The sequence below is a fragment of the Diachasmimorpha longicaudata genome, chromosome 4, assembly GCF_034640455.1.
Source record: "Diachasmimorpha longicaudata isolate KC_UGA_2023 chromosome 4, iyDiaLong2, whole genome shotgun sequence".
Taxonomy (NCBI): domain Eukaryota; kingdom Metazoa; phylum Arthropoda; class Insecta; order Hymenoptera; family Braconidae; genus Diachasmimorpha; species Diachasmimorpha longicaudata.
Genome location: NC_087228.1, coordinates 9,234,302 through 9,261,549, shown reverse-complemented (window position 1 = coordinate 9,261,549; position 27,248 = coordinate 9,234,302). Strand labels below are relative to the sequence as shown.

The following is a 27,248-nucleotide window of genomic DNA, read 5'->3' as shown; positions in this document are numbered from 1 at the left end:
TTGTATTTTTTTAATGCGGTATCCTCAATCTTCTTGGGGAGTATTGGTGATGCACGGCGTGACATCGTGGGCACCTGGGCACTCGCGGCAAATTCGCGGTGGTTTTATTTGCGGAAGAGAGTTTCGCGAAACACGTGCTTGGGGGTTGATTATGCAAGAGATTCTTCCGGAATGTGGGGTTGGTGGTGATTGTACTGGGGTTTTGCGGGGGTTCTAAAGAAATCTGTGAATATAATTTCATTGGAACTAATAAAGGAACTTGTATTTTTTTAAGGTTCACACACTCGTTCCCCTACGATAAATTTCCACCGAAAATTATTAAGTATCTTGCAAATTCGAATAACTGTAATGTGACTCGGAAAACCTCTTAAGCATGTTTCTTCACATTTCAGGATGAATCTAAAAATTTCCCGGAAAAATTAACATATCTTGTTCAGCGATATGCAATATACACCATTAGTCACATGTCAAGTTTATTAGCGTAACACCGCACGTTAGTTCATATTCGCGGTGTTGTTCTCCTCTTACTCTCGCAATGCCCCATCCAATCGTCTCTCTCTCTCTTTGCAATTCTTGGCTAGTGCAACGGTACCTTCCTCTCATACTGCGGATGAACTCGTCTTTCAGGTTAGGGCGGATTAGGGACTCTCGTGGATAAAATTTTTTTTTCCAACCCCCTCGTTTTTATTCCGCAAAATGTTGAGCTCTCAACCACCGGGTGATATTAGTTTTCTCAAGAAAGTTGGAATATGTCGTGTTTGTACTTCCTACTTTCCCGGTGGCAACGTATGATAACGTCATTCAGCCACGATCAAGTATATGGTGCACACTATTTTAGAGCAATAGAATGAATAGGCGCGATGAGTTTTTATGGAGATTATTTTATGATATTAAAATAGATGAAAAGAGTCCGTATTAATATTTGCTGAATGGATTTATAAATAAAGTAATGTATTCTTGACTAAACTGATATTTTTTTGATTGCCAATGACATCATTATTGTGACAAAACAAAAAGAGTTCATAAAGTCTAATCTGCGTTATTGATTATCAATAAAAGTTTATTCGTAATAAATGTGTTTTGCGATGACGCGTGATAATTTACAATGAACTAGTATTTAATAATTGTTTACTCATAATTACTCTGACCGATAGATCTTTTCTTCCCAGGCATTGATTTTCACGATGCATTCCCCAGTGTATGAAATGAATTTCACTTTTCAACTGTCAAGATTTCCAAATCACTTTACTTCACCTCCACCATGTGCTTCACCCAAGTGAGAGGCAGTGATTTTTTTAAATAGGTGCATCATCAGCGGTCAAACAGAAAATTTCCCATTTTAGGGTGGATCTCAATGAGAAATCGGAGTTAATTATCGCTCCAAATTGAGACCGGAGAGACATCGCTCCAGGGAATGGGGCCAATGGGGTGATCATGGGTGACACCACTGGTAAGTCCAGTGAAGGCTATTTGACATTTATCTCTCAACAAATGCTTTTTACACTTGTTCACCAAACAACAGGAATTGAGGATTCATCTGTGAACTGTGGGATTAATAGACACTCCGATGAATCTTCGTAAGTGGTTGCGATTTATCAATACGCGTGATGTGTCATATCGTGGCGCGTATTTATGCGTGGAAATCGCCAAGAATGAATGAGTTATTATCCGATTAACTGGAGACATTAGTATCCCCGTGAGACTGTCCAAAGGTGCATAAAAAATTTATCCCTCACTTTGATTGGGCATTAAAGTCCCCACTTCCATTTCTATGAGTAATTTATTTTATTCATCTGTCTATCACCTTTACACTCATTCCCAATGTGACAATAAAATTTTCAAATGCGTTTACCGTTTCGTTGGGGGGCATCCTGCAGGATCAGGCAAACAAACGTCGTATGCGTTTGTTTGATGTATAGCCGTGATGGGTTGCATGCCTGTTACAATGCCGGAAAGAAGACGAAACTAATGGAAAGTATATTTACAAGAAAATTCCTAGTTATACGATGGAAATACTTGTTCTCAGCCGAATAAAATTCATATTCATGTGTCTTTATTTTTCTTCCTTTCCTTCTTTTCAATTCAATGCTTTCTCACCAGGTGCTGATTACTGCCGTTTTTTTCTAATTTATTTGATTTCTGTGAGTTTTTTTTTCATTTCCCTGGGAAGAAATTCTTTTCACCGAAGTTATGAGAATACGTTTGCATTATATCTCCCTAATTTAACTGTATGCGTTTGAGTGGTGCCACCAGGAGATGACGATTCCTCAATTTCCTAAATTCATTTGATCTCGGCAATTAATTATCTCATTTTGGAAGGAAAGAAGGGGTTTCAATGAATTTTTCAAGCAACTTTCCCAGATTTTTGCATTCACGAAACGATGATTTACCTCATTAACCCGACAACCAATATAACACTGATGCCGAGTGCTGTTAAAATACCACTTGCATTCTCCAGGACAAACCATACCATAGAATCATCTACTTGGTAAGGGGTCTTGTGAGAGTCTCATAGGCTTTGTCGGCTATTCCCTCATCACTCGGTGCACTGAAAAACGCTTAATAGTGCTTCGAGGTCGCTGATGATTATACCAAACGATATTCCCAGGGCTGACCTAGACCGCAGGAATCGCATTAAACGAGAATAGGCTAGTTGACGCCTCTTTTTGGTGTTTGAATTCTTTCAGTATCTTTATTTGCTACTTTGGAAGGCCTGAATTAACCTCAATCCTCCCCGTATGGAATTTGGAGAAAATACTGAGTGGACGAGGTGCGGAATTACTTGAATCGATTTATCATTTTTAATGCACCGGGCGATGGGGGGGGGGGTTCAGGGGGTCATTTTAAATTCACCAGGTGCGATCAGATCTCGGGGATCAATGCACTCTCACGTAAATTAAAAATGGCCAATTTTTCTGGACCGCGAATCGTGGGGACGAGGAGACCCTGAGGGGGAGAAGAGACGCACGTGCGTTGCATTGACGAGTTGAGAGGACCTTGACCCTGCGAAATCGATAATTTCGAGTGGAACCACGGCAGGAGCCGTGCAGTGGCTGCAGAATACAAAATGACAAAAGGACTTTTGTCAAAATATTTGCCGCCGTGTCACTGACTAGTGACCCAAATAGTTACACTACATTATCCTCCCTCAGTCGTCGTCCCATAAATCTCCTCCTTGACATTCACCCGATATTTCGATACTAGCTAGGTGAAATACCTGGCAATGAGACCGTAGGACATCCTCGCAACACGTTATACGGCAATGGCCTCGTGCAATTTGTTTCCATTCCTCGTGAGAGATAGCAGGCGCCTCTGTGTTTTAACGATGCGTCAAACGTGGGCAGCAGGAGGCAAGAGGCGCCGTGGGTCTAATCACCTGGATCGATCAACCCTGTAAATATAAACCACCTCGTTAATTATTAACGGAACTTATTTTTATTAATCGAGACTCTTATTCGATTTGAATTGAATCGATATATCATAAAACCGCATTCCTCCAGATGTCCAAATAAAAAACATTTAAACAGGTAATACTTCGTCATCAATTTGTGAATAAATTTTTTAAATTAATTGCTGGAGAAATTTTTTGATAAATTCATATTTAATCGATCGAGTTTTTTTATGAATACATCGGTGACTTTCCAATTACGACATTTTCTTCGCGTAGAAAATGATTCAAATTGTTTCAATTTGTCGAAGTACGTTCTGAAGGAATTTCGAGGATTGAAGAGAAATTTATCGGGAACTTTTTCACCCGGTGAATAAAATTTAAAAATTCAAAATCTTGGGGACCGACAATTAATTGTCATTGCCATACGCCTCCCAGAAATAACCACCTTGGAAAACGTGAGATAATTCCTCTGCCCACGTGAAAATATCCCAGTATCACCTCCTCCTTTGTATGCAGAAATTCACAGAGGCCCTGCCATATTATTCCACATTATTACGTGGACTATTATAACATCCACACTGAGCCACTAAAACAACGAGTGATCGGGGAATATCCCCTATCACTCCTGGCGATCTAGCGGTTGTAAAATTCCCGGGACAAGTAGTTCCGTTAACACTTCACACGAGAAATTAAATTTCAAAAGAAATCATCTTTTAAAATTCTCATTTCATCGTCGATGGCTTTTATTGATCCATAAACTCCCCCCACGAACATTACGTAAACACTCGAGTGAAAAATAATCAGTGACGATGGCATGAGTGATTTCACGATACATCTGATTTAAATCCGCGCCTCGTTCAATTACACTCATCTTGATAATGTTAATATTTGTAATTCGTGACAGTGAGGCAACGTCACGTGTCACGCCAGAGACAGTTCCATGAAATTTGATGCTCTCCAGAATGTACATAACCCAGAGGAGTGCGGATGTGGAGATGTGACTCGATATCCTGGTCTGCGTCCCCTGAATTTATGATGGATTGGAATGGGGCATTGACCAGTGAGTTTACGTAGTTTTGGCACTTGTGTACATTGCTCTCCACTCCACATGTGCTTCACTCCACTCTGACTATGGCAAACATGAGATGAATCCCGTGGGAGGGGTTGAGGCGGTCGGTACATGTGGCAAAGGTCGATGTTTTAGGGGATCCCATGGTGAAATGCGAGAAAAAAAATTATTTTTGTCACGTAAACAATTCCCTGGGCAACGGGTTTATTTTTTTAACCGCATATTTTGCGTCGGTTAGTCTCAGATGATCTGCACCCTTCTCTCAAGGTTACACTGTTGAACAAAAGGGAATTTATAGAACCGAAGCCCCTGATAAGTAAAAATCAAACGTAACCGTATAATTTATCACAGAGTCCAACTCCAACGAAAAATTTCTCTTCATGTAAGTGACCGTACGGTTGTTCTCTTTTATTGCCCAGACACTTTCGCGACAGCAGTCATTACTCCCTGGATATTATAAACGGCGACCGTAATTATATAATGGCAATATAAACGTAATACAGGCTCATTATTTGTGTTACGAAATCCGGGCGTTTTTGACTGGTTCGAGCACCTGGAGGACCAAAAAAATAAAAAATACTACGAATATTCGTGGACATTTGTAGCCGCCGGTCAATAAATTATTCATTCAGTTACTTGTGAATTCCTCTCCCCTTCCAGTAGTTCGATGTACTTTGAATTCTAATCGCATGTTGGCAAATTGTTCGGGGCTATCTTTCCGGATGGTATAATTTTACCTCGGATACACTGGGACCCTTCCAATTGCACGGGTATGCGCCGTCGTTGGAACGAGTTTCATTTAGTTCTGCGGTCACTGGCAATGCTGTACCATTAGGACTGATGAACGTTTGCGGTTACGTCATACTCATCCGAGTTCTTTCAGCGCGTTCCTTCATCCTCGTCTTTCCCTGCTGAGCTCTTTGTGGAGTTTTTAGAATATTTCGTAGGAAGTTCATTCCAGTTTGCGAATGTGTACACTGCCGAATGGATGCGGAGGTGAGGAGGCCATTGAGAATTTTTGATGTGCCATTTTCCACGGAAATATCCGGAATTTTATATCAGGGGATCGATGGTATAGGAGATTTTTAGGAAAATTTATAGTTATTTCCAATAAATTTTTGTGGTAATTCACTTGACTCTCTGGGGGGATAGAGTATCTACTGAGTTGTTCAAGAAAACAATAATGGTGCTGTCGATTTCTCCAAGACAAACCACAAATATAGCTATGAATATCTATTTCAGCCCATAAAATTAACCACCAGAGTCGTAAATCACAGGAACAATGCAAATTCTTCAACAATTCAACTTGCATCGTCACTATTCCGCAAAACATACTTTATTTATCCGCCATTTTACGTGAGAGTTTCTAAAAATTTTTAGTATAAATATTTTTTCATTCAAGTTTTTAAAGTGCACTTTAATTCTGTGTATTATCTGGGCATAATTTGAATATTCAAAGAGAGAAGGAGAGAATGTGTTCAATGAAGTTCAGCATATAGGGCTGATAGACGATTATATTAAATAACTATGATTATTAATGATTACTAAATTGCGGATAATGGACGATTAATGGAGTCAATGATTATGGAAGTCTTCCCGCAGGGTGAGGAATGTTGAATGATCAATACGGAACACTCTAGAAAAGTTGCGTGGTTTCACATAAAAATTTTTTGAGAAAACAGTCATGTTGACGTCGATTTCTACAACACAAAAACCGCAATTGCTCAATATTCCAGAAAACTGGAAAATCACTCCCATCTCGGCTATGAATATTCATTTCTGCCTATAAAATTAATGAACAGAGTCGTAAATCAAGGAAAAAAGCGAATTTTTTAACAATGCAACGTGAATATTTACTCGACAGAAAATATTTCCTGTATCGCTGATTTCTAGGTGACACACTTTTTTCTGATGCTCGAATTTCTGCAATAAAAACCTAAAAAAAATTTGAAGACATTTTTAGGCCAATTTGTGAAGAAAAATCAATTGTGAAAATAATAAACATCAGTACGATATCATAATAGTTCGTGAGGTTTAATGAGTTCATAAAATTATCTGACGAATGTCATTAAAATCAAAACTGAAAGCATCAGAATAAATATCGTAAATTGTTTCATCGTGACAATTGTCACTGAACCTCGTTCAGAAAATTTCAGAAATTTGTTTTGAATTCTAAGAATTTTTATCTCGAATATCTAAAAGACGGGAGATGATGTTCAGTAAAGTTCAGCCGTTGATCTATGATTTCGTTGAATGAAACTGATTATCATTAGCCTATCAAATTATGCATAATGAGCGATTAAAGTGTCTCTAAAACCCGACCGCCGGAACGATAAAACCATTGAGATAAATTTGTGGCTCCACCAATTGCGCAAGATTAATAGAGGTGTCAATGCAGCTACACAGGTCAAGTTTACGAGCTTTCTACACCGGTGAATGTAAACCATCCGTGAACGCACGAGATTTTCATTCTCACAGGAAGAAATATTGAATTCATCAGGACGGAATTTATCAATGAAATTAATTATTTACTCATCTCCGTCAGAAAAATCCGTTGGCTTTCTAAATTTGAAAGTTTACTTGAAAAAAAAAATATCAGAATTGAATGGGCCGTGAAAATTTATTGATCGTCTCCTCCATTTGTTACTCGGATGACGAGGGAAGTCATGAGATCCGTATCAATGTTTTCGGTGAGCATTACTGGCTGAACGCGCCCAGCCGAGGTAGCGTCGTTGATGGCGATGAGAATAGAGTTGAAGAAATTTTATTTCGAAATAGCGACCTTCATTCAATCAGAGACTGCACGGTAATAATTGTCAAGTACACGAGCCTTGTCCCGAATCATCGGACTCACCTATTCGTGAGTGGTCCCGGGCTATAATCAAGCCTTTCATAAATACTCAATTACCAAAAAAAAAGCCAATCAAATCTGAAAAACATACAATCAACTCTTTTGGCCCCGAGGTTCGTTCATTCATGCATTCATTACCCAGAATTTCACATTTAACATGAATAAAAAATTTTTAATAGAGGAAGATGCCACGTGATATGTGTGGTTGCACACGGAGTGGTATCTGTGAACGAATAAATCACGGGCGTTCGTTTCTCTGGCTATCGGCCGACAACGAAGATAGCCAGAGGGGACTCCCCGTTTTTCCTGCATCGGAATCGGATTGGCCTCAACGCTTTAATAAAACTCCGTGTCCCGGTATTACGGTCCACTGCCAACATTATTCCCCCGCCTCTCAGATCTTTCAACTTTCCTCGTCGATATTTGGACATTTCGGGACTCCATTATCAAGTCTGATATCTTGGGATAATAGAGTGCGTCTAGGGCCAATGAACCCGAAATGCTAGGATTCACAGAATAATTTATTGCGCCACACAATAACTGAAAATAATTACCAATAATTAAGGACATTTACCTTAAAACGCGAAGAGAGAAATTTCAACAGAAATTTACCGGGTCGGCACTGGAAATTTTATTTGAAATCAAGAAAACTGTTCGACAAATAATAAAGGATAACTCAATTGTTTGTGATAAAGAAACCTAAATATATTATTCATTGCAATATTATAAAATTTGCAGTCATCGCAATTGAATTGGCATTACTTGAACGGGATTCGCAAAGCGTTTCCAATCGTTTGCGAGACAATTCTCAATTTACTGAAGTGGGTCATTCATTTCTTACTCATTTCAATTCCGTCCCACGTATTAAATGGCCAATTCTATTGTCGTTGACAATAGTCATACAATAATCATTGACAGAGCGACAATTACCGAGGCCTGAACGAGAAAGTCGAGAATTGGTGAATTTTCTTTGACAAAATTTTGTGAAACTCTAATGACAGCATGTGTTATTGGTTCCAAACCGGAAAGAAAATCTAGAAATTTAGTAATGGCAGCGAAAAGGAATGTATTAATTACCAAATCATTTCCCTAATCAAATGTTCATTAGAGGCTGTGTATAATGTTTTTCATATGTATTTTAGAATTGGATAGTGATAAGCATTCATTTAGAACTTTAAAGACCCATTATAGTAGTACTTATTTCATGAGAAAGAGGGAATAGTCGTATAAAAATCACGGTAACTGTGGTGAAAACATTTAGTGCTGAGCTGTTGGTAAAAAGATGAGACCCTTCGGCCTTATTGCTGCTTTCGCAGCTATCCTCATCACTCATGTAAGCATTAATCTTTGTATTTATAAATTTAATTCCAGCTGTTCTCAACTCTTCAGAAAACAGTAATTATTCATGTCGAAAGGATGCATTGTTCTAACATTTGCTATCGATTTCAGGGAGGAGCAGCTGAATTAAATTCAGCCGATTCGATGATCGAATTCATTTCAAACACAATCGCAAATATCGAAGATTATAAAACAGATAGTACGAATAATGCTTCTGAGATTACTAGTAGCGACTACATTGCCAAGAGAACTAGAGCATTTGAAGTTACCAGTTCTAGTCTTATAAATCCAGTTGTAAGTACAAACATTAGGCGAATAAAAAAATTGTTTTCACCCCCGCACAACCGTATTTTTATCAGCCTAGTCAATAACTATTACTTAAGAAATTCCTTAATTTGTTGCTTTCGATAGTTTAATGACGCCCTCAAGGCCGCTCGAGAGGCGGGAAAAAACGTCGACGAATGCCTCAAGCACAGTAACAAGGAATTTGTGGAGCTGCGGGATAGACACATAACAGAATTGCGCTTTTGTGGTATTGAACATGCATCAAATTATCGGCGCATAGAGTCGAAGATCAACAGCTGGAAGCTGGTAAGTTGATCATCTCAATTCAGAAGAAATCAGCCGCATGCAAAGGACATTCCACTATCCATATCCGCCTGAAAAGTGCACTTTTCGCTTCTCTCTATCGTGCGAAATGCGGTTGTTTTCCATACACTTTGAATAAACTGGGTACAAAACAATTATTTTACATTTTTCCTTCTACTTTTCTGAATAATGAACTCGATAAGTGTTAGAAATAGTAGAATGTATTATACTACTAATCTAATTGACTATTTTAATATTTTTTCTGGTCACAGAGAGGAGAGGAGCTTCAAGAGCAGATCAAAAACAATTTTCAATGCAATGACAAAGATTGTAAAGAATGTGAAATGAATGACTGCAGTTTACTGAAGGAAGATGTTGAATTCTGGAAGGTAGCAGGGGAGAACCTGAAAAAACATGTGGATCGCTCGACTGATGCTATGAAGAGGAGGACTTTCCGATGCTTCGACATATCAGAACATCAATTCCAAAAGGGACACGACACTCAGAACACAATCACTAAATATTGTCTGACTCAACTCGATTCTGAAGTTGAGGAATCCTCCACGATTCCTTACAGCACGATTCCTTAGAGCATTAAATAAATTAGTTTTAACGAAGTTTTAAACAAAGTAGGAGGAGGTCGGCGAAAGCATGATACGAAAGTATTCGTGTAATTGACTGATAACTTGTAATCGTGAGCTGCTTGGAGCTTCCATTGTAGTAAGATATTCATCTAGGAATGCATGTAATGTTGGATGTTGTAACTCAGTCGCCTTGAAGGGAAATAAATATTGTTTGCACAAAAATTATCGTAGTTAAAGAATTCATTTTACGATAGTCTAAGTTCTACTCCCCATTCACTTCACATAAACAATTGGAATGATATCGAATGTGTGATGAGTTGAAAGATAGATTCGCTTCTATCATTCTTGACGCACTAGATATTACTTATTACTATATATTATTATTATTTATCAAGGCCCAATGAATTCCACCTGGAAATGTAATCAGTGGCAAAATGACAGTGGGATAAAATTTGTTTTATATTTCATACAAGAAAAAATATTCCGAAAAATATACCATTTCCTTAGGAATCATTACTGATCATTGGGGATATGTAATTGATTTTCTGGAATTATCATAAATGATAAACCATTGGTGGTGGTGTCGTTGAACACGTCCGAGATTCTGAGAAAAAAATTTGTACAATCATTGTTGATGTCATTACTCCTTATCTTCAATAAAATCATCATTCATTATCGTGAGATATTACTTGTGTTCAGAAATCATTTCAACCTTCGAGGAATTCATCATAGGATTCCAGTGGACGCAACTTAAAAATTAGGGATTAAATCAAACGTCGATTCTAATAAATTGGTAATACCCACCGATAAATAATAGACAAATCGCGATTAAGAGAGGCTCTATTACGTTATTTGTTTGCAATTGTGCTCTCTCTAAGAACCAATAATGGACATTGGCTTATCATCTGAACAGGTCGTTAACGACACTCTCGTCCCAATATAAAGATGACATGTACAGCCAGTGACATTCGTAATACGTGACATAATCAAGACATGTAAATGACATAAACTCATAAGCGAAGAATCACCGATAGGCGAGGCGCCCTTTATCACCTCAAAAACCTGTCTAATCTGGGCATTGTTTGATGATTGTGATTCACCGGCGATAGTTTTATCAATACGCCGATTTTTACGAATACTTTATCAGTCTTAAACTATTAAAACTATTTCCAGTTGATTATGCACGGAGGAAATCATCGAAATGTGTTTGTAAAAAAATTTCTCGAACCATCGCGGAATTTCCTGGACAAATTCGTAAATGTTATGTGCGTTGTGTGAGAAACTGACAATATTATCAGGTAAACTTCACAGGTTGACTGCGTAATTATTACTGAACATTTTTTTCGTGAAATTAGGACAAGGGATTATGATCTGATGTTGGAAAATTTCAGAATAGTTAATTTTCGGAGTCGAATTATTATATTGATGTCATACGGTGTCTGTTGTGGATATTGAGGCTCTCAGAGGTGATGAATATTTACCTCAAAATGGAAAATATGACGAGCGTTACAAGCAACGGGTAGGGGGGACCTACGTCCATATAAAAATCACGTAAACCGATATGAAGGCATTCAGTATTGAAGTATTAGTCGAAATATGAGATCCTGGGGATTTATCGTCGCTTTCGCAGCTATTCTTACCAATCATGTAAGTATCTATTTTCCTGTTCTCTGCCGAAATTCGCACTTAAATAACAAATAAACCAATTCCTCATATAGAAAGTTCTTCACTATTCGTCTATTTTTGTCCGAAAAATGGTAAATGATGATTCTGCGGAGAAAATCGAATAGCAAAATAATTTAACTTCAGTGGTGTAAATTAAAAAAGTTAATTCAATAAATTGAAAGTAAATAAGTGTCAAAATGTATGTAAAAATTCAAAATATATTTACTAAAAGTCACAATTTTTTTCTACTAGTATATTTATGTGTTTTGACATAGAAAAAGTGAAAGAAAATGGCAATTAAAAACGGGATTCCTGTGTTATCCGTAGATAAGAGCAACAGAAAAAAATCTTGTTTAGCATTCTCATGTGCACGTCAACAATTTTATTTTTTAATTCCGTGAGGAAAAATAAGGTCAGTTTGTCGCATTTGGCACGTATGGTTTGTTATTGTTAAACCACTTTCATACGCATTATTTCTTCAGTAAGATTGTTTTTAAAAGCTGGGTTCATCATCAGAAAATGACTGACTGCATTAAGTAATAAAACCGACTTCTGAATGAATTTCTCGTATTCATTAAGTATCAGACTCGACCACGAGACTTAAATTAATCATAGGTAGCTCCCAGTGATTATTTCATTAAATCAATTAATCTTAAAGTCATCAATTAAACAGTTTTGTAATTAGCGATGAATGTGGTGGTAAATAGACTAGGTTGGGTTCTGAGAAAATTACCGCCATAAGATGGTGGTAATTTTCCTTTTGTTGTAAAGTAATAAATAACTAGAGAGTTGATTTGAAAATATAGTTTTGTGGAGTTTGCTCTAATAAAAAATAATTTATATTATTTTCAGGCTGAATCAAAACTTCCGGATTCACCTCAAGCGATGTCCGCACGTATTGACAAAATGATTAATCATCTGTTCAACCGCGCTAAAGTTTATGAGCAGGAGTTTTATAATGGTATAGACATAGCGTACTTGTTGATGAGGAGCGAAAGCCTCGCTTTCGGTACTGTGAGCATGAAAAAACCTCCAGTAAGTATTGGAACATGCATGATCCTCATGTTCCTTAACTAAAAATGCTCAAATTTAAAGAGTTGTAGGATATTCATTCAATTAGAGACATTTTGTGAATGATGAATCAATTTTTAATTAATTTTCCGTCGTTAGTTTCAGCACCTCATAGTAGCAGCTCGTGAGGAGGGGAAAAACGTTGACGAATGTGTGAATGCACGCGAATCAAAAGTTTTACCTCTTGAGAATAAACACACAGGGCAGTTAGATTTTTGCCGAGATGAGCACATACCAGATTACACGCGCATGAACAACGTAACTGAGAAATGGCGAAGAGTGAGTACATCATTTCAATAGGAAGTACATCATCCCGATAAACTAAAAATTGTTCTCCGATATTCTTTTTGTTCATAGAAAGGAAAGAATCTCCAAAAGATGATCCCGGATTATTCTGAATGTTTTAAAAAAAAATGTGCGCAGCAGTGTCAATCGATACGGTGTACCCTGTTTAAAAAAAAAATCGAATCTTGGCGATCCAGACAGCGAAAGTTGAACAAAAAACTGGAAAAGTTCAATAACAGAAAGAAGAACAGAACTTTGGAATGCTACGCAACATCGAAAAAACAATTTCTGAAAGGTCATGCTTTTCATAACCAAATCGCTGTAGAATGCATCACTGCAATTCGTTCGCATAAGAGGGGGCCGTAGAGTAGGTGATACATTGTCAACAGAAAATATTTTACTGATACTAGATAAGATTCCAAAATTGTTTTTCAATTTTGAACTGAAGGACTGAGAACAGATTTTTCTGACGTAAGGTATTAGAATAGAAATTGTACATAATATTTGACGATGTAATTTAGGCGATTATTATGCAGAAATAAATGTGATTCATTTACAAAGTTCACTTAGGTAATGAGAATAATAAATATTATTAATTAGACGGTTAATAATACGACGAATAACATAACAATATCAATAATATGTTTTGAATACGTCGGGTATGGCTTATCAGGATGTAATTGCTTCTCATCAATTTTACAATTATTATTATTATTATTGAGGATTGTTTTCCAGTAAGGTAATATATGTAGAAAAAGTCATTTAAGGATAGCTCTAACCGCCATTATAAGAAATACTCAAATTTTTATGAGAATGAGGCGAATTTATAGGAACAAGTGTAAATTATTTGGCATCAGAGAGAATCGCATTTTTGTGAGTTACATTGTTGTGATTATTTACGATCACGACATGGGGAAAAAATTCAGTGAACGGGAATGAAACCATTTGAAGTCAATTAGCGAGTGAATAATTTACTCGGAAATCACTTCAAAATGAATTTAAAATGACTTAGAAGTCACTTTCAGATTATGATATCATGTGAAATCCAAATTGTGTCATGATATTCGAAGATGAAAAACCTTATTACGTATAAATTATGAATTTCGTATGTATCGTGGTGAAAATAAAACCTTTGTACTCATTATATTGTCTATAAGAAATAACATTTCAAGTCGATATTACCAAAAAATCAGTAAAAATATAGGTAATAATTTTATGTACAAATATTATACTGAGAAAATATTCAACGACGAGAGTAATTGGGCGGGTACATCATGAATTGCACAAGCAGTAGTCGAATTTGCACCTGAGGGAAAGCAAACATTTTCATAATGGAAAAAATAAATGAATTACCTAGTAATGCAATCAAATATTCATTTGAGGTGCCCTATCTTTTCGATATCGTTGTTTTTCGATCATATCTATTGTGGCCTTGGATTGTTATGAGTGTATTTCCAAAATAAGAAATGACCTCAGATTTTATTGCCCAGCATGCAGGGAGGGGAATCTAAGATGCATATAAAAATCATGTCAAACTTTATGAAACTACTCAGTATTGAACAATTTGTTGCACTATGAGCTCGCCTTGCCTGGTCGCTGCGTTTGCAGTTATTCTTATCAGCCATGTAAGTATGGATTTTCATATTTTATAGAGCAATCTTGCCTAAAAATACAAATCCATCAAATCTTTGCATGAAAAATGGAAAAAAATTTATTATGGCCAATAAACACAGTTCAAAATTATCTGATAATGTAAGAAAAATTAAATTTCCTAGATTTTGAGAAAAATAATGTTAAAAATGTGAAGGCTATTTGTCATAAATAGCATTACAAGTCTAATTTGGAAATATGCATTTGATCCTTCACTTTCAGGCAGAAGCAACTGAAACGAACGCATCCCAATCGACAACATTTATCAGCAACACCATCACCACTCTATTAGAGTTCAAAATTGCTGATACGGAAAATTCGTCTGCAGCTATTCATGACAAATACGTAGCCAAGATACGAAATGCTTACAAAACTGGTCAGAATCTGCCAGATTCCCATGTAAGTTTTGTTCTCGAAGGAATTCTTCGATATTTGCATTACATTTACCACATTCATGTAATTGGAGTGAATATTTGATCAATTTTTCTTGTCAGTATGACAACCCTATTGTGGCAGATCAACATAACGGAGAGAACGTTGAGCGATGTCTTAACAGCACTGCAGAAGCAATTGACTTTATGCTCACTAAATACGTGGCTCGATTGGACTTTTGTATGGTTGAACATATGCCCGATAATGCAACGATCGAGGCTAAATTCGGCCGATGGCAGACGGTGGGCAGATCATTTTAATATAAAAGAGATCATCTCAATACAAAAGATTAATCAAATTTAACATTCCGATATACTCTCTATCTACAGCGTGGAGACCGACTTGAGAAGAAAATCAATCGCGATCCGAGATGTTATGGAGAGAAATGCGCAGACCATTGTGACCCTTTGGACTGCACAGCTCTCCAAGATGCCGTTCTAGGGTGGAAGTCAAATGGACAAACAATCCAAAGTAGAATACAGTATTTGAATCGTACGAGAAAGGTTCAAACAATAAAATGCTTCAATGCTGCAAATCGGCTATTTAAAATGGAACTCACGGTGAGGAGCAAGGCTTTGCAGTCTTGTATCGAGCTGGCCCATTAGATGAATGAACTCTCTGCCAAATTAGCGAAACAAAAAGATGAGGGAAGTTGGATCAGAAGAGAGAGTCACCTCGCTATTTGGAACTGAAATGTCGCCGCAAGCTTTACTGAAAGTACGAAATTTATGCAGAAACTGAAAATAATCTTTGTTATTGTAATTTATTGTAATTTATAAGAAGAGAAAGATTTCATTGCTGAAGTGATCGTGGCCGAATATATCATTTCTCCGAATAGTTCGTCGCCACCGTCTCATCATATCAACTGTCAAAGAGATGAATCGAACTTGAAAATAATTAGGAGCCAATCAGTCCAGACACTGTGTATCGGGTAATACAACAGAATAGATTCTGATCGATTCATCAATTATTCAGAGGTGTAAGACAAAATGTAACTGAAGATAGTTGAACTGACAGCTGTAAATAAACTGTCTGACAGGCTCTATATGGCTATCAGGCCACAGGAGTTATCCTTTGAAGAGACAATAGTCCCATTGTAATATTTCAGTCTTCTGTTCTGGAAATTTACGGGGCGAATCCATGAAAGTTTTAAAAAGTCTGAAAAGTGGGGCCGGATCGATTGCAAATAGCTGAATCGTATAGATTTGAACGCAGTTTATTTTCCGATTGAATTGAAGTGAATAGTGTTATCAGTTTCAATGAGTCGGATATGATTTCAAAGAAACTATAAGGATAATTAGAAAAGATATGCTAAACTACTAGGCCAATGACTTCTGTAATGATAATAAACTGTTATTAATTATCTACGTATGCTCTATAGTGATTTTCCCCTTCTCAGATGTATTCACATCATTATGATAAAGAAACGTAAGTTTACGGTTCCGGAAAGAGAGGGGATGGCGGATTTTAATATAAAAAGCTACGAATATCACTACGATATCGTGTACTCTTGCCAAAGTATTCATCCCAAAATGAAGTTCTACGGGTTTATCGCTGCATTCGCAGCTCTCCTCGTCATTCACGTAATTATGAAAAAATCATCAGTGATCCATTTTATTTTATTCAATCTGCTTTAACGGGTAAATTTCATTCAAGATCGAAGCATCCCCGATGGACCATTCCGCACAAATGATGCTCAAATTCATCAACGAGACCTTAACAACGACCAGAGAATATTTTACTGAGCTCATAACTGAGAGTTCTAAAACGATTATGGATGTATACGGAGTCAGGAGAACGAATGCACAAGTCTATAGTGTATTTAACAGGGACCAGCTTTCAGTGAGTTTTTATTACGTATATTTTATTCATATTTCTATCAGTAAATTCCTTTAAAGGTTTACTGATCTCTTAGAACACAAAGGTCGAATCAATGTGAAGTCAATCATATTTTGGATTACCAAAGGCTTCAAAGCCTTTGTTACTCCAGTTAATAATCTCCAAATAATAATTAACGAGTTCTTTAATTTTTTTTTCGTAAATTCAAGGGACTTATTCAAGAGAAATTACGTGAGGGAAAGGATGTTACAAACTGCACTGGGGCATTCGAATCAAAAGTGTCGGAACTCTTAAATCAACACTTTGATGAATTGACACAGTGTCGCGAGAGTCACATGGCTAATTACAGTGAAGTAGTAACTCGAGAAGAAATTTGGCAAGCGGTAAGTTTATCATTGGAATTGAAAAAGAGATTAAGACTCAACATTATTGTTATTGGATATTTCTCTCTGTTCGCAGGAAGGTGTAAATTACCAATCGCAAATTCGTAGCCATATTGAATGTTACGATAAAGATTTTGGGGCGGAATGTGATCTTGATCATTCCACTACACTCAATGATGCAATTTTAGCCTGGAAAGTGGAGGGAGAAAAAATGAAAAGAAATGGAGACTTGTGGATCTCGTACAATAACATAAGATCATTGAACTGCCTCACGTTGTCGGGCATCTACTACAGGCGAAATTACTACATTGCAATGAAAAACGAACAGCGTTGTCTCGGAGTTGGCGTCAGCGACGAACAGCTAGATCCCAGCAAATTACCCCTTTCTGTGAGAGAATCGAAGACAAGCGTGAGCGAAGAGCTACCAAAAATTGCAACGACCATCCAGGAGTCATCGAAACAAATTAATAACGAAATAAATAATGTCGTATAGGATTCGCCTCACAGAGGGTAAAGGTACAGACCTACGGAGGGGTAGAAGACACGGCGAACCCACAACGGCTTCCAAATTTGAAGGTGGCTGACTGCCATCTGAAAAAATATAAAAATAGAAATTATAATAAGTCACATTAAAACTTAATCAAGATGAAGAAAAATAAAAATCATTTGCTCTGAAAATTGTTCGATCAGTGTTAATAACCTTTCGAGTTTAATTGATACCCATTAGTTATTCAGCTGTTAAAAATTAGAATGATAAATTCAAGATATCAGCTATCTCTAATACTAAATTGAGAAGGAATCGATTGGTTCAAAGAAGATAAGCTACGATCCGAGGCATCTGTGTAACGTTAACTGTGATATGTACATTATCCACGTGAAAGACGTATTTACTTTCGTTATTCATGTCTATTTCGATTAATTTTCAAATGCTCCACAGTCGATAGCATCATAGTCATAATATTTAAAGAAGGACAAGTTTCGTAATATAAGAATCACCGATTTGGAACCGACCTCACAGTATCGATCATCAAATGAGTCTCTACAAGTGTATCGCTGCTTTTGCAGCTCTCCTCATCACTTCCGTAATTATTAAACAATTTGTAACATTAGTCTGCTTCGTATAATTAGCTTTAATCATCAATTTTGACTGAAGGTGGGTGCATTGAACTCTACGAGTTCCGTGGGATCAGTGACCGAATTCGTCACCCAGACTATGAAATTTGTCAGAGAATATACCAGTGAGCTTGTGAATAGCACTTCAGAGTATATTTCCCTGCGTCATTTTTTGAGAAGAAACCGGACACTTTTGGTCACCACTGCTAACACGACTTTACCTACCGTAAGTTTCCATCCCCTTCTTCAATTTTCATATACCAATAAAATTCAATAACGACTAAATCCAATCCTCTAAGGCTACCAAGACAATTTGGAAATCCGCAAATTATAGGAAACCTCCCAGGTCTTTAACTCTCTCGTGTCTTAATTTAAGGAACTTTTTCAAGAAGCAGTGCGTAAAGGAAAAGATGTGAAAAAGTGCACAGACACCTTCTCATCAGAAGTTTCGAAAGTTTTGAATGTAACCTTTGCTGACCTGCAAACCTGTTACAACAATCACATATCTAATTCCACTACCTTAATGACACAAGTTGAAAATTGGGAAAAAGTAGGTGAATTAGTGAGACTTAAGTCTGATCGATACGACAGATTATTATCATCAGACATTTTCTTTACCCCTAGAGAGGATTGGACTATCTGTCAGAAGTCAACGCGCATCGTGAGTGTTACGATAATGAATTTGGAGAAACATGTCAGCCTGGACATCCTTCCGCACTCGACGAAGCCATTTTATCCTGGGAACGGGAGGGAAATGAACTCGAAACGAGTTTTAAGCGCTTCATCACGTTGAGGGTAGCGACAACAGTGCACTGCTTCAGGTCAACAAGTATTAAATTCAAATGCAATTACGAATCGCTAAACCGAATCAGAGATCAGTGTCTCGGCCTTGTTTCTGTGGAGGGCCCGAGGGTCTCGACCGAATCGCCCCTGTGTTGACAGTTTACCAGAAAAGTGTAGACCCTTTTTCGTGCGGAAATCCTCGCGATTCCCCCCGGACCCCGGGACATTAACTTTTACTAGAATTTAATAAGATTTTATTAAATAGTTTACTATTTTTTAAAAGATTTTCACGCCCCGAATTTCCCCGGACTGTCAAAAAAATAGACATGAAATTGAAAATTCCACGCCCTCGCGGTCCACGGAAATCTCCGTCGTTAGGATACCCCTTAGCCCTTGCCGCAGGCATTTACGGCATCGTAAAACTCTCAGCTCACGACTTTGAGGGCAATCCGCAACGCATAATCGAAGAGATGAAGAAGAAAAGTATGAGCTCATGTATACAATTCCTCCTTTTCGTTAGACTGAACACAGTGATCGGGGAAGAGAGAGGCAGAAGAGGTAAGGCACTTGGGATTTCTTTCGTCACCCGTTTGCAGTACCATCCAAGGGCCACCCATCGGCCATACGCATCGGCAAAACGGCGCCATACTCCGAACATGGCGCGGCGGTATCGAACGAGTTTTAAAAATACTTGCCCCATCCGAGTATTACATACTCTGACTTGAATTGTAAGAGCTGTGCAGCATATAATAGTTTATAATTTCCGGATCGAGGAGTCACCGCGAATTGTGCAGATACTTCCATTTTACCCGAAGTTCCCCGAGACTTTACAATAATTTACGGATTAAAACTTTCCAGGCCTCGATTTTAGAACACGTAAAAATTTGAAAAATATCTGTTAAATAATATAATTTTGGAGAAGAGAAAATCAAAGAATGTAATTCACAAAAAATTGTGTAGGGTGTTACGGCACGGAAATTCTTTTGGCTCAAAAGCAAAAAGAAGGACAAACATCAAACAAACCCACGGACAAATTTCAATTGGCCAGTGGCGTTGGTATCATTGTCCCCCAGGTGGAATGGCCACTTCCTCGAACAGTCAATGTTGCACCAAAGATGGCCCGGACGGTGCTCAACGAGTTTTAAAAATACTTTTACCCCGACAAACTTAAACTTCTTGTGAGTTTTGGGGCGCCAGTAGGTTGTTTCTCCAGTAATCAGTCAACTTTTTACGTTTTATTTGCTGCCGGATCATCGATAGCTTTCCAAGTTTTGTTAGCAAAGTGCAATGAACCGCTCGCTTCGGCGGTTACGGAAATATTATAGGTGTCTGGTGCACGAGTTGGCCACAGAAACCGAATAAGTGGAGAATAGCAGGAAGTGCTGGAGAAGATCCCAGGTTTTTTCAATGAATTTTTGTTCAATCCAGCTTCGAGGGTGAATTAATAATTTCCACATTCTGAGAATAGGAATTTCGCCTGAATAAAACCTCCCTCAATACCCTGTCAGATAATTCAAATCGAAAACGAAATATTAAAACAGAAAAAACATGAAAAATCTCTCAAGCGGTATTACAAATGACCTTCGGAGAATTCACGAGAAATAATGACTCTCTCTCTGGACTGACCTGACAGTCATTGCTCCAGTCCGGTAAACAGTGAAGTGGAATTAAGTCGTTCTCCAAGAAACAACGAATCCTTCCGCGATAGAGAAGCTCCGGTGGCATTACCAACGAGATATATTCGCGAAATTACCACGTGAACCCATCGTGGCACGTATCCAACCCGCCATGCGTCATACGACAGCAAGTTCCATCCTCTCTCTCTTTTGGTAATTTCCAATTCGAGTGGTGGAACTGACACTTAACCTGACACTGGTCAGGGACTCCTCAGTGCGATAAACACGGACGACATTTTGCTGGCCGGTCGTGGAGTCACGTGAAATCTGGATGCAAGCGAGGATGATATCTGGGGGGCGGGGGGGAGGGAGGGGGTCGTTACACGGGTTTGTGTGCAACGACCGACGTGGATACACCCGGTTTCTGGTGCGCCTTGCAGCGTCGCACTGCGACAAAAGTGACTTCCGCAAGGGAATGAGACGGAGATTACAACATTGTGATACAGTTTATATTTAGTATGAGTGGTTTTCGCCAACTTCTCACGAATTTACCTGTAGTTTTCGTTTTTTTTTCGTTGGGAGAAGTGAAATAAGGGACGGCGAGGACTATTTTTGGAAGTTTTCAACGTGACACTATTGTCTTATGGAACAATTGTTTCTGCTGTGGAAAAAGGATTTTTCGTTGAAAAGACAATTTTTCCAGCTCCTAGTTTTTCATTAATTGGAAATTGTTGATGGTGAAGAGGCTTTTCTTTGGATAACAGAAATTAAAATGGCCAATAAACCTACGGTTCAGTCGCGACCGAGTTTTGATTACTGCATAAAACACTTGCTCCAAATGAATTACAAAAACTGGGGTTTTGCGGACGCAACAATAGAGCACAAAAAGTGAAATTAATAAAATGTGAATAACGCTCTGGCGTGCCTCACCCGCGACCGTCGTAATATTCGAGTTTTCGTCGGCGACCTCTTCAACCATGTATACTCAACAGAATTATTATTCCAAGTAGATTACGTAAGTAGTTTTGAGTTACATCTCGTTAAGCAAAGCGACTCCTGACTTGAATTACTACCGGATTCAGAAGTTGCACGTAGTTTGTAGTCGACAATCAAATGTTGAGGCAAGTATCACGCAGTGAGTCCCGAAAAGCAGCCGGAAATCTTTAAAAAGTCTCTCCATCTTCATTTCCCGTCTGGTCCTCCCACCTGCTTGGCCCGGAAACTTTTGATGGATCATAAATCCCTGAAATCGCGATGGAAATGAGCCTTGAGCCTGTTATAAAAATTCGGAAGGAAGTTTACGATTGCACTTTCGCTCTTTATTAATGTCGAATGGATGATTTGTGTCTGAAGAACGTCCGACAAGTGCTCCTATATAAATTTTGTTTGAACATACATTTATTTATATTAAATTTTGAGATAGAAATGAGGAAGGGATGACTCGTGGTGCACTTTTACAGACGTAGAATAATTTTTTTTCAATTTGTTCTCTAAGTAATAGAAATTACGATGCCTGACAGTAATAAAAAATGTGATATTTTTCTGTGCCTCTTCTCTCGAAACCCGAGAGACTGTGGAAACGAAAATTCCCACGATCTTCCATTCGGAATATTGTTTGTCGCCTTGACCAGGTGCATGCAATACCACGGCGAAAGCATCTCTCGGTATTGTTGGACTGCGGAAGAGGCCCCCATCGTGTAGAAAACGTCGAAAGTTGCCAATAAAACTACCCGACTCAACAAACTCTAGAAACAAAAATCACACATATTCCCCAATAACTCCGATATCTCCAGTGATACATTCCACGATTTTATGTTCACACGAGGATGCGGCGCCGGGTCAGACAAAAACATACGATCCACATCATCCAGCAATACCATGGTGGTAATACTGTGTGGGTGGGCGGCTAATATGGGTGAAGGTGGCATCCAACAATGGGAATCCACAATTCTGAAAGCAAAAGTGTGTGTTTGCCTACGCGACGATTTAGCATAAAGCATTTAATATATAAATAAACGTGACAATACGATTGCCGGAGTGTTAGGAAATTCAAAGAACAGATGAACATTGTAAAACTACTTGGAATATATCAGCCAGTTTATTGCTAATGGAAAGTGACAAGGCTTCGGTTGAAAAAAAAAATTGAAAAAAATTGACAACAGGCAAAAGTCAAGAGGTGTCCTGAATAAATCCCATTTGCATCATCCAAGTTCCGTCTGTCTGTGCTGAGAAAAAAATCTTTCTCCCAAGTAAGTCCACTCACGACAAACAAATGTATATAAATAGATTTATAACGTATGGTAAAATTTTCGCAAGTGAAAAATGAAAATTTTCATCGATGAATTCGCACATAAAAATTCAACTGCACATTGGCAGTGGAAAGTCGCAACCCCACTGTTGAAAAAAAGGCGAATAAATAAAATCCCCAACAACAAGCAAAAGTCACCGGCATCCGGAATAAATCCCATTGGTGCAAACTTTCCTCTATCCGTTAATAACTCAAAATATTTTTATTTATAAAGAATTTTTTCATTATCACGATACCCACCTCCATCTCCCAAACACCATTAACCCAGGTAATTTAATATAAAATATGATATATTAGTTGTTTTATCACGATGAGGAATTCAGCTGGTGTATGGAAAGTGCACCTGAGTTGTACCTAGTGCAAGAGGATCAAGTGTCTGGCGTTCACTCAAAGACTTTCCTTCGATAATATGCCGCCTGCACATACTCATAGGCCACATGTAAGCTATTCATTATAAAATAGAATCATTGCAATATCTCGTTATCTCTCGTGCCATCCTGAAACCCCTTTGTTACATTAAAGATCATGAGTGGAGTGTGAGTCAATTTCTGTGGGGGTTTGAGGTTTTTTTTTCCACTCCTGGGATATTTGTTATGGAAACCTGACACGGGGTAGCAGTTTCATGTTTTTAGGAAAGTGCATCAGGTGGATGATGTATTGAGAAGCCTGACAGGTGCACTCAGAGGTATTTTTGCTCAATTAGAATACTATAGCCGTGGAATTTTGCAAACACGGGTTTTACCCTTTTGTCAAAGGTATCCAGTGTCACTTGTATACAAAGGCGTGTTTTGGTGAGGGGGATGGCTCCGAGATAAGCGGATGTGTTATTCAAGATAATTGAGGATAGTGTTGCGAGGGTTTGAAGATTGTTTTGAAAATATTTCGAGGCGTTGTTCTTTGAGAAAAATATTTTTGCAGGGAGAATAAGGATAGATAGAAATCGCCTGAAGGGGAAAAGTGGTTTGATAATTTTCCCAGAATTTTATTCAATCAATATTTTGTCAAATCTCGTTAGCTTTTATTTGATTCAATTCCTCGTAGAGGAAGTAGTCACGATTATTCAAAGTGATAACACCAAAATGCCCCTGGGATAAAGATGTGGTGAGCAGTGTCATAAAGCCTTCGCTTTGTCCCTCTCCGTCATCTCATCCAATCGTGACCAAAACACTATCCCACGAGAGTTTAATCCTTCAACTCTTAAACGTCCGGGACGAAAACTAATGACACCGAAGCACTTTCAGGTCGCCAATGGGATACTACGGACATTCCCGTCCCTCATAAACACATCATCGGTGTATATAAATGTATTAATAAATCATGAGATTGAGGATACAATAATGGAAGTAACGTTGGCGATGGGATAGTTACTAAACTTGGTTTCACTGCAGCTGTTTGACGATATTTTGTTGTCCATTATTGGCAGGATGTTATTCGGAAAAATTCATTGCTGATGGTCAAGTGAATTCCCCTAGTTTATTATTTCCATTTGGTATTTTTCAATTTTCTCGTTAAGTAGCTTTACAGAAGTATATTTTACTTGCAGATTTGTTTTTCCAAAACATCTCAGAGTTTAATGAAGTGAAATTTGGGTTAACATCATTTTTATGGATGAAAGTTGTCAATAAAAATGACACATAAACTTGGTCCCATTTCTTTCAGTTTGGAGGTATTTTATAAATAATTACCTTGACGTAAAGTTTTTAAATCTTAATTAGAAGCTTCATGCATTAGTGTCCCTAAAGTTAAACAAGATTTTAATACTCATCAAATTTATAGTCTTCAAAACATGAATAATTTTTCTACAGGCCATGTCATAAATTCAATTTATGATATAGCAGATTAATTAACATATTATTAAATGAAACGAGCCATCAGCGATTGAAAACAAACGTTAAGTTTCCAACGACACGCGTCATTAAGAATCGTCATCGGTACCGCGAAATGATCAATATTAACAAGACATTGAAACCGAATCATAAGATCTCAACAATTCACTAACACTGCGAAAAGAATTAATTATTGCATCCATTCTCTGGAATCAGTGTTCGTGCACCTAATGAAAAAATATCATAATTACCTATCGAACGAATTGAACGAGAGTAAATAGAGTCAATGGGAAAAGAATGAGACACTTGGGTGGGGGACAAGACAACGGGACATTAATAACAGTGTCCTGGCTCAAAGGGTAATTGTAGGTACGGTCCAGGAGATACATTCGGTTTAGTTGTAACCAAGGAGGCACTAGTCGAGGGCACCCGTTAGATGGACGAGTCATTCTGATTTGTTTCGCGCCTATTTCCTTTTTGATTGTATCCATGAGTCGTGATTACAATGATACCGCGGATCGGTGGTAGATCAATTCTAACGGCTCTGTCGTGGTTTTATTTTTATTTGTTTTGTCGCGGGTAAAATTACGCTTCGATTTTAAGCATAAGTTTTGACCGCAGAAGACGAGCTGCGTCAAATTGATGAGAATTTTTGCCCAGAAAATGAATTGTTCATTACGTTGCAATTTTAATTAAATAGATATCGTCTATTCTGTATTTTTATGGTCCACAATTATGTCCGATTAATCTTATCGACAGGTAAAATAATCCGTGCAATTATGGTTTACACTCTTGTTCCACAAATTGATCAGTTTAATCAACTAATCAAAAATGTCTCAACGGATTGACTGGTTTCTACGAGTTCCCCTTTGCATAATGGCCTGCAAAGGTGGTATTTAATGGTGATGATAATGGGCGAGCTTAACATAAGGTCGCGAGAGACAGAGCTGGTCTTTGGTGAAGAAGTGGAGGGAATTTGCCAATGGGGAAGAGAACTTTATAGAGAGTGCTGGAACGTTGCCGATGGGTTGCGTCGCAACTGCACGATAAGCCATCGACTGGGGCGCGAGAGAGGAGTTGAAAAAAAAAAATAAATAAACAGTATGAACTTCTTCGTAGCTGGTATTGAGGGGAGAAAGTTCTATTAATCGTATGCGCGTGTATTGTGCATGGGGCAATGTTCAGCGGTGAAAAATGTTAAAAAAAATTAAGGAAGATGCTTTTATTTAAAAGTAATGCATTGTAAAAATTCCATTGCACGACTCTTAAACCCCAACTGAGTGGAGATGCTGATATACGACACAATGGTGGATGTGTTGGTGTGCCTCATAATGCTTGAAGAATGAGGAGTTGATTCTATTTTATGTGGCGAAAAGGCACACTGTTTATTATTATGAACAGTCACGATGGCTTTTTGCATAGTCAAGTCGCGTGTGCCACGAGTCAGATTTCATTTCTATTTTTATTTTCATTATGTGGCAATTAACATTTCGATGACCCCTCGCATTACCCACCTTTTAACTCATCAACAATTGAAGAATTAACAATCGAGAAATGTTGAATTCAAAGATTGATAATATTTGTAAATTATCCAAATTCTTTTACTGATAACAAATGAGCGGAACAACAAGGCCAACTTTTAGTAAACAATCTATGGAATTTCAGACAATTCGAAGAGAGAATCATTAAGACATTATTACCGTAATTTTACTGTTCCTCGAGTATTGATCGAGGAACAACTGTGCTTTTTTTTTTATTAAAAATTCATCCAAAGTTCTCGATTTTTTTTTAAACGTATAATGAACTCACCTATCGTGCGATTTAGTTGTCCTCATACAACAACGACCTACAGCACTGACCCTTTCATAATTCATCCTTCGGCGATATGAGTGGAGAAGGGGGAGGGAAGGCAGGACCTCTCTTCCGGTCGACACGCGATTGCCCAGGATTACCTCCACCTCCTCTCACTGAGCATCGTAACGCGCGGGTGTTCACCGTACCAAGATTAATGATGGTTGTTGCATGGGTCCCGTGTGGCGGTGGTCCTTTCTGCAAGGAGGCAAAGGAAAAAGCTAACAGCGTTGCAACGCCAAAGAGGAAGGAAATATTTTCCCCTGCACAGCTGAGAAGTCCGGGGAACGGCGAGGGGCCAGGGGAAGGCGAAATTCAGCTGAACTAAACTGCGTGACATTTCGTTGAGTGCGATATGAATTTACGGAATTAATGCATTCGGCTTTGGATTTCATCTCATTCAGTGCCATAATTTCGTAATGCAACTCCCCTCCGATAGTCCCTGTGGATGTTATTAATAGTCTTGTCTGACTGTCATGCACATCGTAGGAGAGATAGTAATCGCGGAAAATTTTGCTGACATTGTTGCGTATGGTAAAATTGTTCAATGCATTTATCACAAGTCGGAAGTTGCCGTTGTGATTCATGATTTTCTGCGGCTATTG

At 38.1% G+C, this 27,248-nt stretch overlaps 4 protein-coding genes across 5 annotated transcripts; all 4 read left to right on the top strand.

The window, feature by feature from the left end:
- Window positions 1–2,742: 2,742 nt before the first annotated feature.
- Window positions 2,743–10,043, top strand: LOC135161593 (uncharacterized). Of its 2 annotated transcripts, none has more exons than XM_064119298.1 (5): window positions 2,743–2,770; window positions 8,454–8,644; window positions 8,761–8,943; window positions 9,061–9,240; window positions 9,510–10,043. In XM_064119298.1, exons 2-5 carry the CDS (start codon window positions 8,594–8,596, stop codon window positions 9,825–9,827), a joined length of 732 nt encoding a protein of 243 aa, XP_063975368.1. In that variant the 5' UTR covers window positions 2,743–2,770; window positions 8,454–8,593; the 3' UTR covers window positions 9,828–10,043. The 2 variants fall into 2 exon arrangements, with proteins under 2 accessions (XP_063975368.1, XP_063975369.1); XM_064119299.1 differs by lacking the exon at window positions 2,743–2,770 and adding an exon at window positions 5,370–5,456 and having other exon boundaries at window positions 8,573–8,644.
- Window positions 10,044–11,409: 1,366 nt separating this feature from the next.
- On the top strand, window positions 11,410–13,964 carry LOC135161284 (uncharacterized). Its single transcript, XM_064118718.1, has 4 exons — window positions 11,410–11,468; window positions 12,339–12,521; window positions 12,657–12,836; window positions 12,915–13,964. The coding sequence occupies exons 1-4, from the start codon at window positions 11,418–11,420 to the stop codon at window positions 13,206–13,208; spliced, it is 708 nt and encodes a 235-aa protein (XP_063974788.1). The 5' UTR covers window positions 11,410–11,417; the 3' UTR covers window positions 13,209–13,964.
- Window positions 13,965–14,333: 369 nt separating this feature from the next.
- LOC135161595 (uncharacterized) lies at window positions 14,334–16,297 on the top strand. The gene is made up of 4 exons (XM_064119300.1): window positions 14,334–14,467; window positions 14,715–14,891; window positions 14,987–15,166; window positions 15,254–16,297. Exons 1-4 carry the CDS (start codon window positions 14,417–14,419, stop codon window positions 15,527–15,529), a joined length of 684 nt encoding a protein of 227 aa, XP_063975370.1. The 5' UTR covers window positions 14,334–14,416; the 3' UTR covers window positions 15,530–16,297.
- On the top strand, window positions 15,539–17,785 carry LOC135161592 (uncharacterized). The gene is made up of 5 exons (XM_064119297.1): window positions 15,539–15,641; window positions 16,324–16,507; window positions 16,581–16,766; window positions 16,973–17,146; window positions 17,223–17,785. The coding sequence occupies exons 2-5, from the start codon at window positions 16,340–16,342 to the stop codon at window positions 17,637–17,639; spliced, it is 945 nt and encodes a 314-aa protein (XP_063975367.1). The 5' UTR covers window positions 15,539–15,641; window positions 16,324–16,339; the 3' UTR covers window positions 17,640–17,785.
- Window positions 17,786–27,248: the final 9,463 nt, after the last annotated feature.

Coding starts and splice junctions, on each gene's coding strand:
- LOC135161284 (XM_064118718.1), top strand. CDS start 11,418: ATGAGATCCTGGGGATTTATCGTCGCTTTCGCAGCTATTCTTACCAAT. Junction 11,469..12,338: donor CAGCTATTCTTACCAATCAT/GTAAGTATCTAT, acceptor TATTATTTTCAG/GCTGAATCAAAACTTCCGGA. Junction 12,522..12,656: donor TGAGCATGAAAAAACCTCCA/GTAAGTATTGGA, acceptor TTCCGTCGTTAG/TTTCAGCACCTCATAGTAGC.
- LOC135161592 (XM_064119297.1), top strand. CDS start 16,340: ATGATAAAGAAACGTAAGTTTACGGTTCCGGAAAGAGAGGGGATGGCG. Junction 16,767..16,972: donor TTAACAGGGACCAGCTTTCA/GTGAGTTTTTAT, acceptor CGTAAATTCAAG/GGACTTATTCAAGAGAAATT. Junction 17,147..17,222: donor GAGAAGAAATTTGGCAAGCG/GTAAGTTTATCA, acceptor CTCTGTTCGCAG/GAAGGTGTAAATTACCAATC.
- LOC135161593 (XM_064119298.1), top strand. CDS start 8,594: ATGAGACCCTTCGGCCTTATTGCTGCTTTCGCAGCTATCCTCATCACT. Junction 8,645..8,760: donor CAGCTATCCTCATCACTCAT/GTAAGCATTAAT, acceptor TATCGATTTCAG/GGAGGAGCAGCTGAATTAAA. Junction 9,241..9,509: donor AGATCAACAGCTGGAAGCTG/GTAAGTTGATCA, acceptor TTCTGGTCACAG/AGAGGAGAGGAGCTTCAAGA.
- LOC135161595 (XM_064119300.1), top strand. CDS start 14,417: ATGAGCTCGCCTTGCCTGGTCGCTGCGTTTGCAGTTATTCTTATCAGC. Junction 14,468..14,714: donor CAGTTATTCTTATCAGCCAT/GTAAGTATGGAT, acceptor CTTCACTTTCAG/GCAGAAGCAACTGAAACGAA. Junction 14,892..14,986: donor AGAATCTGCCAGATTCCCAT/GTAAGTTTTGTT, acceptor TTTTCTTGTCAG/TATGACAACCCTATTGTGGC.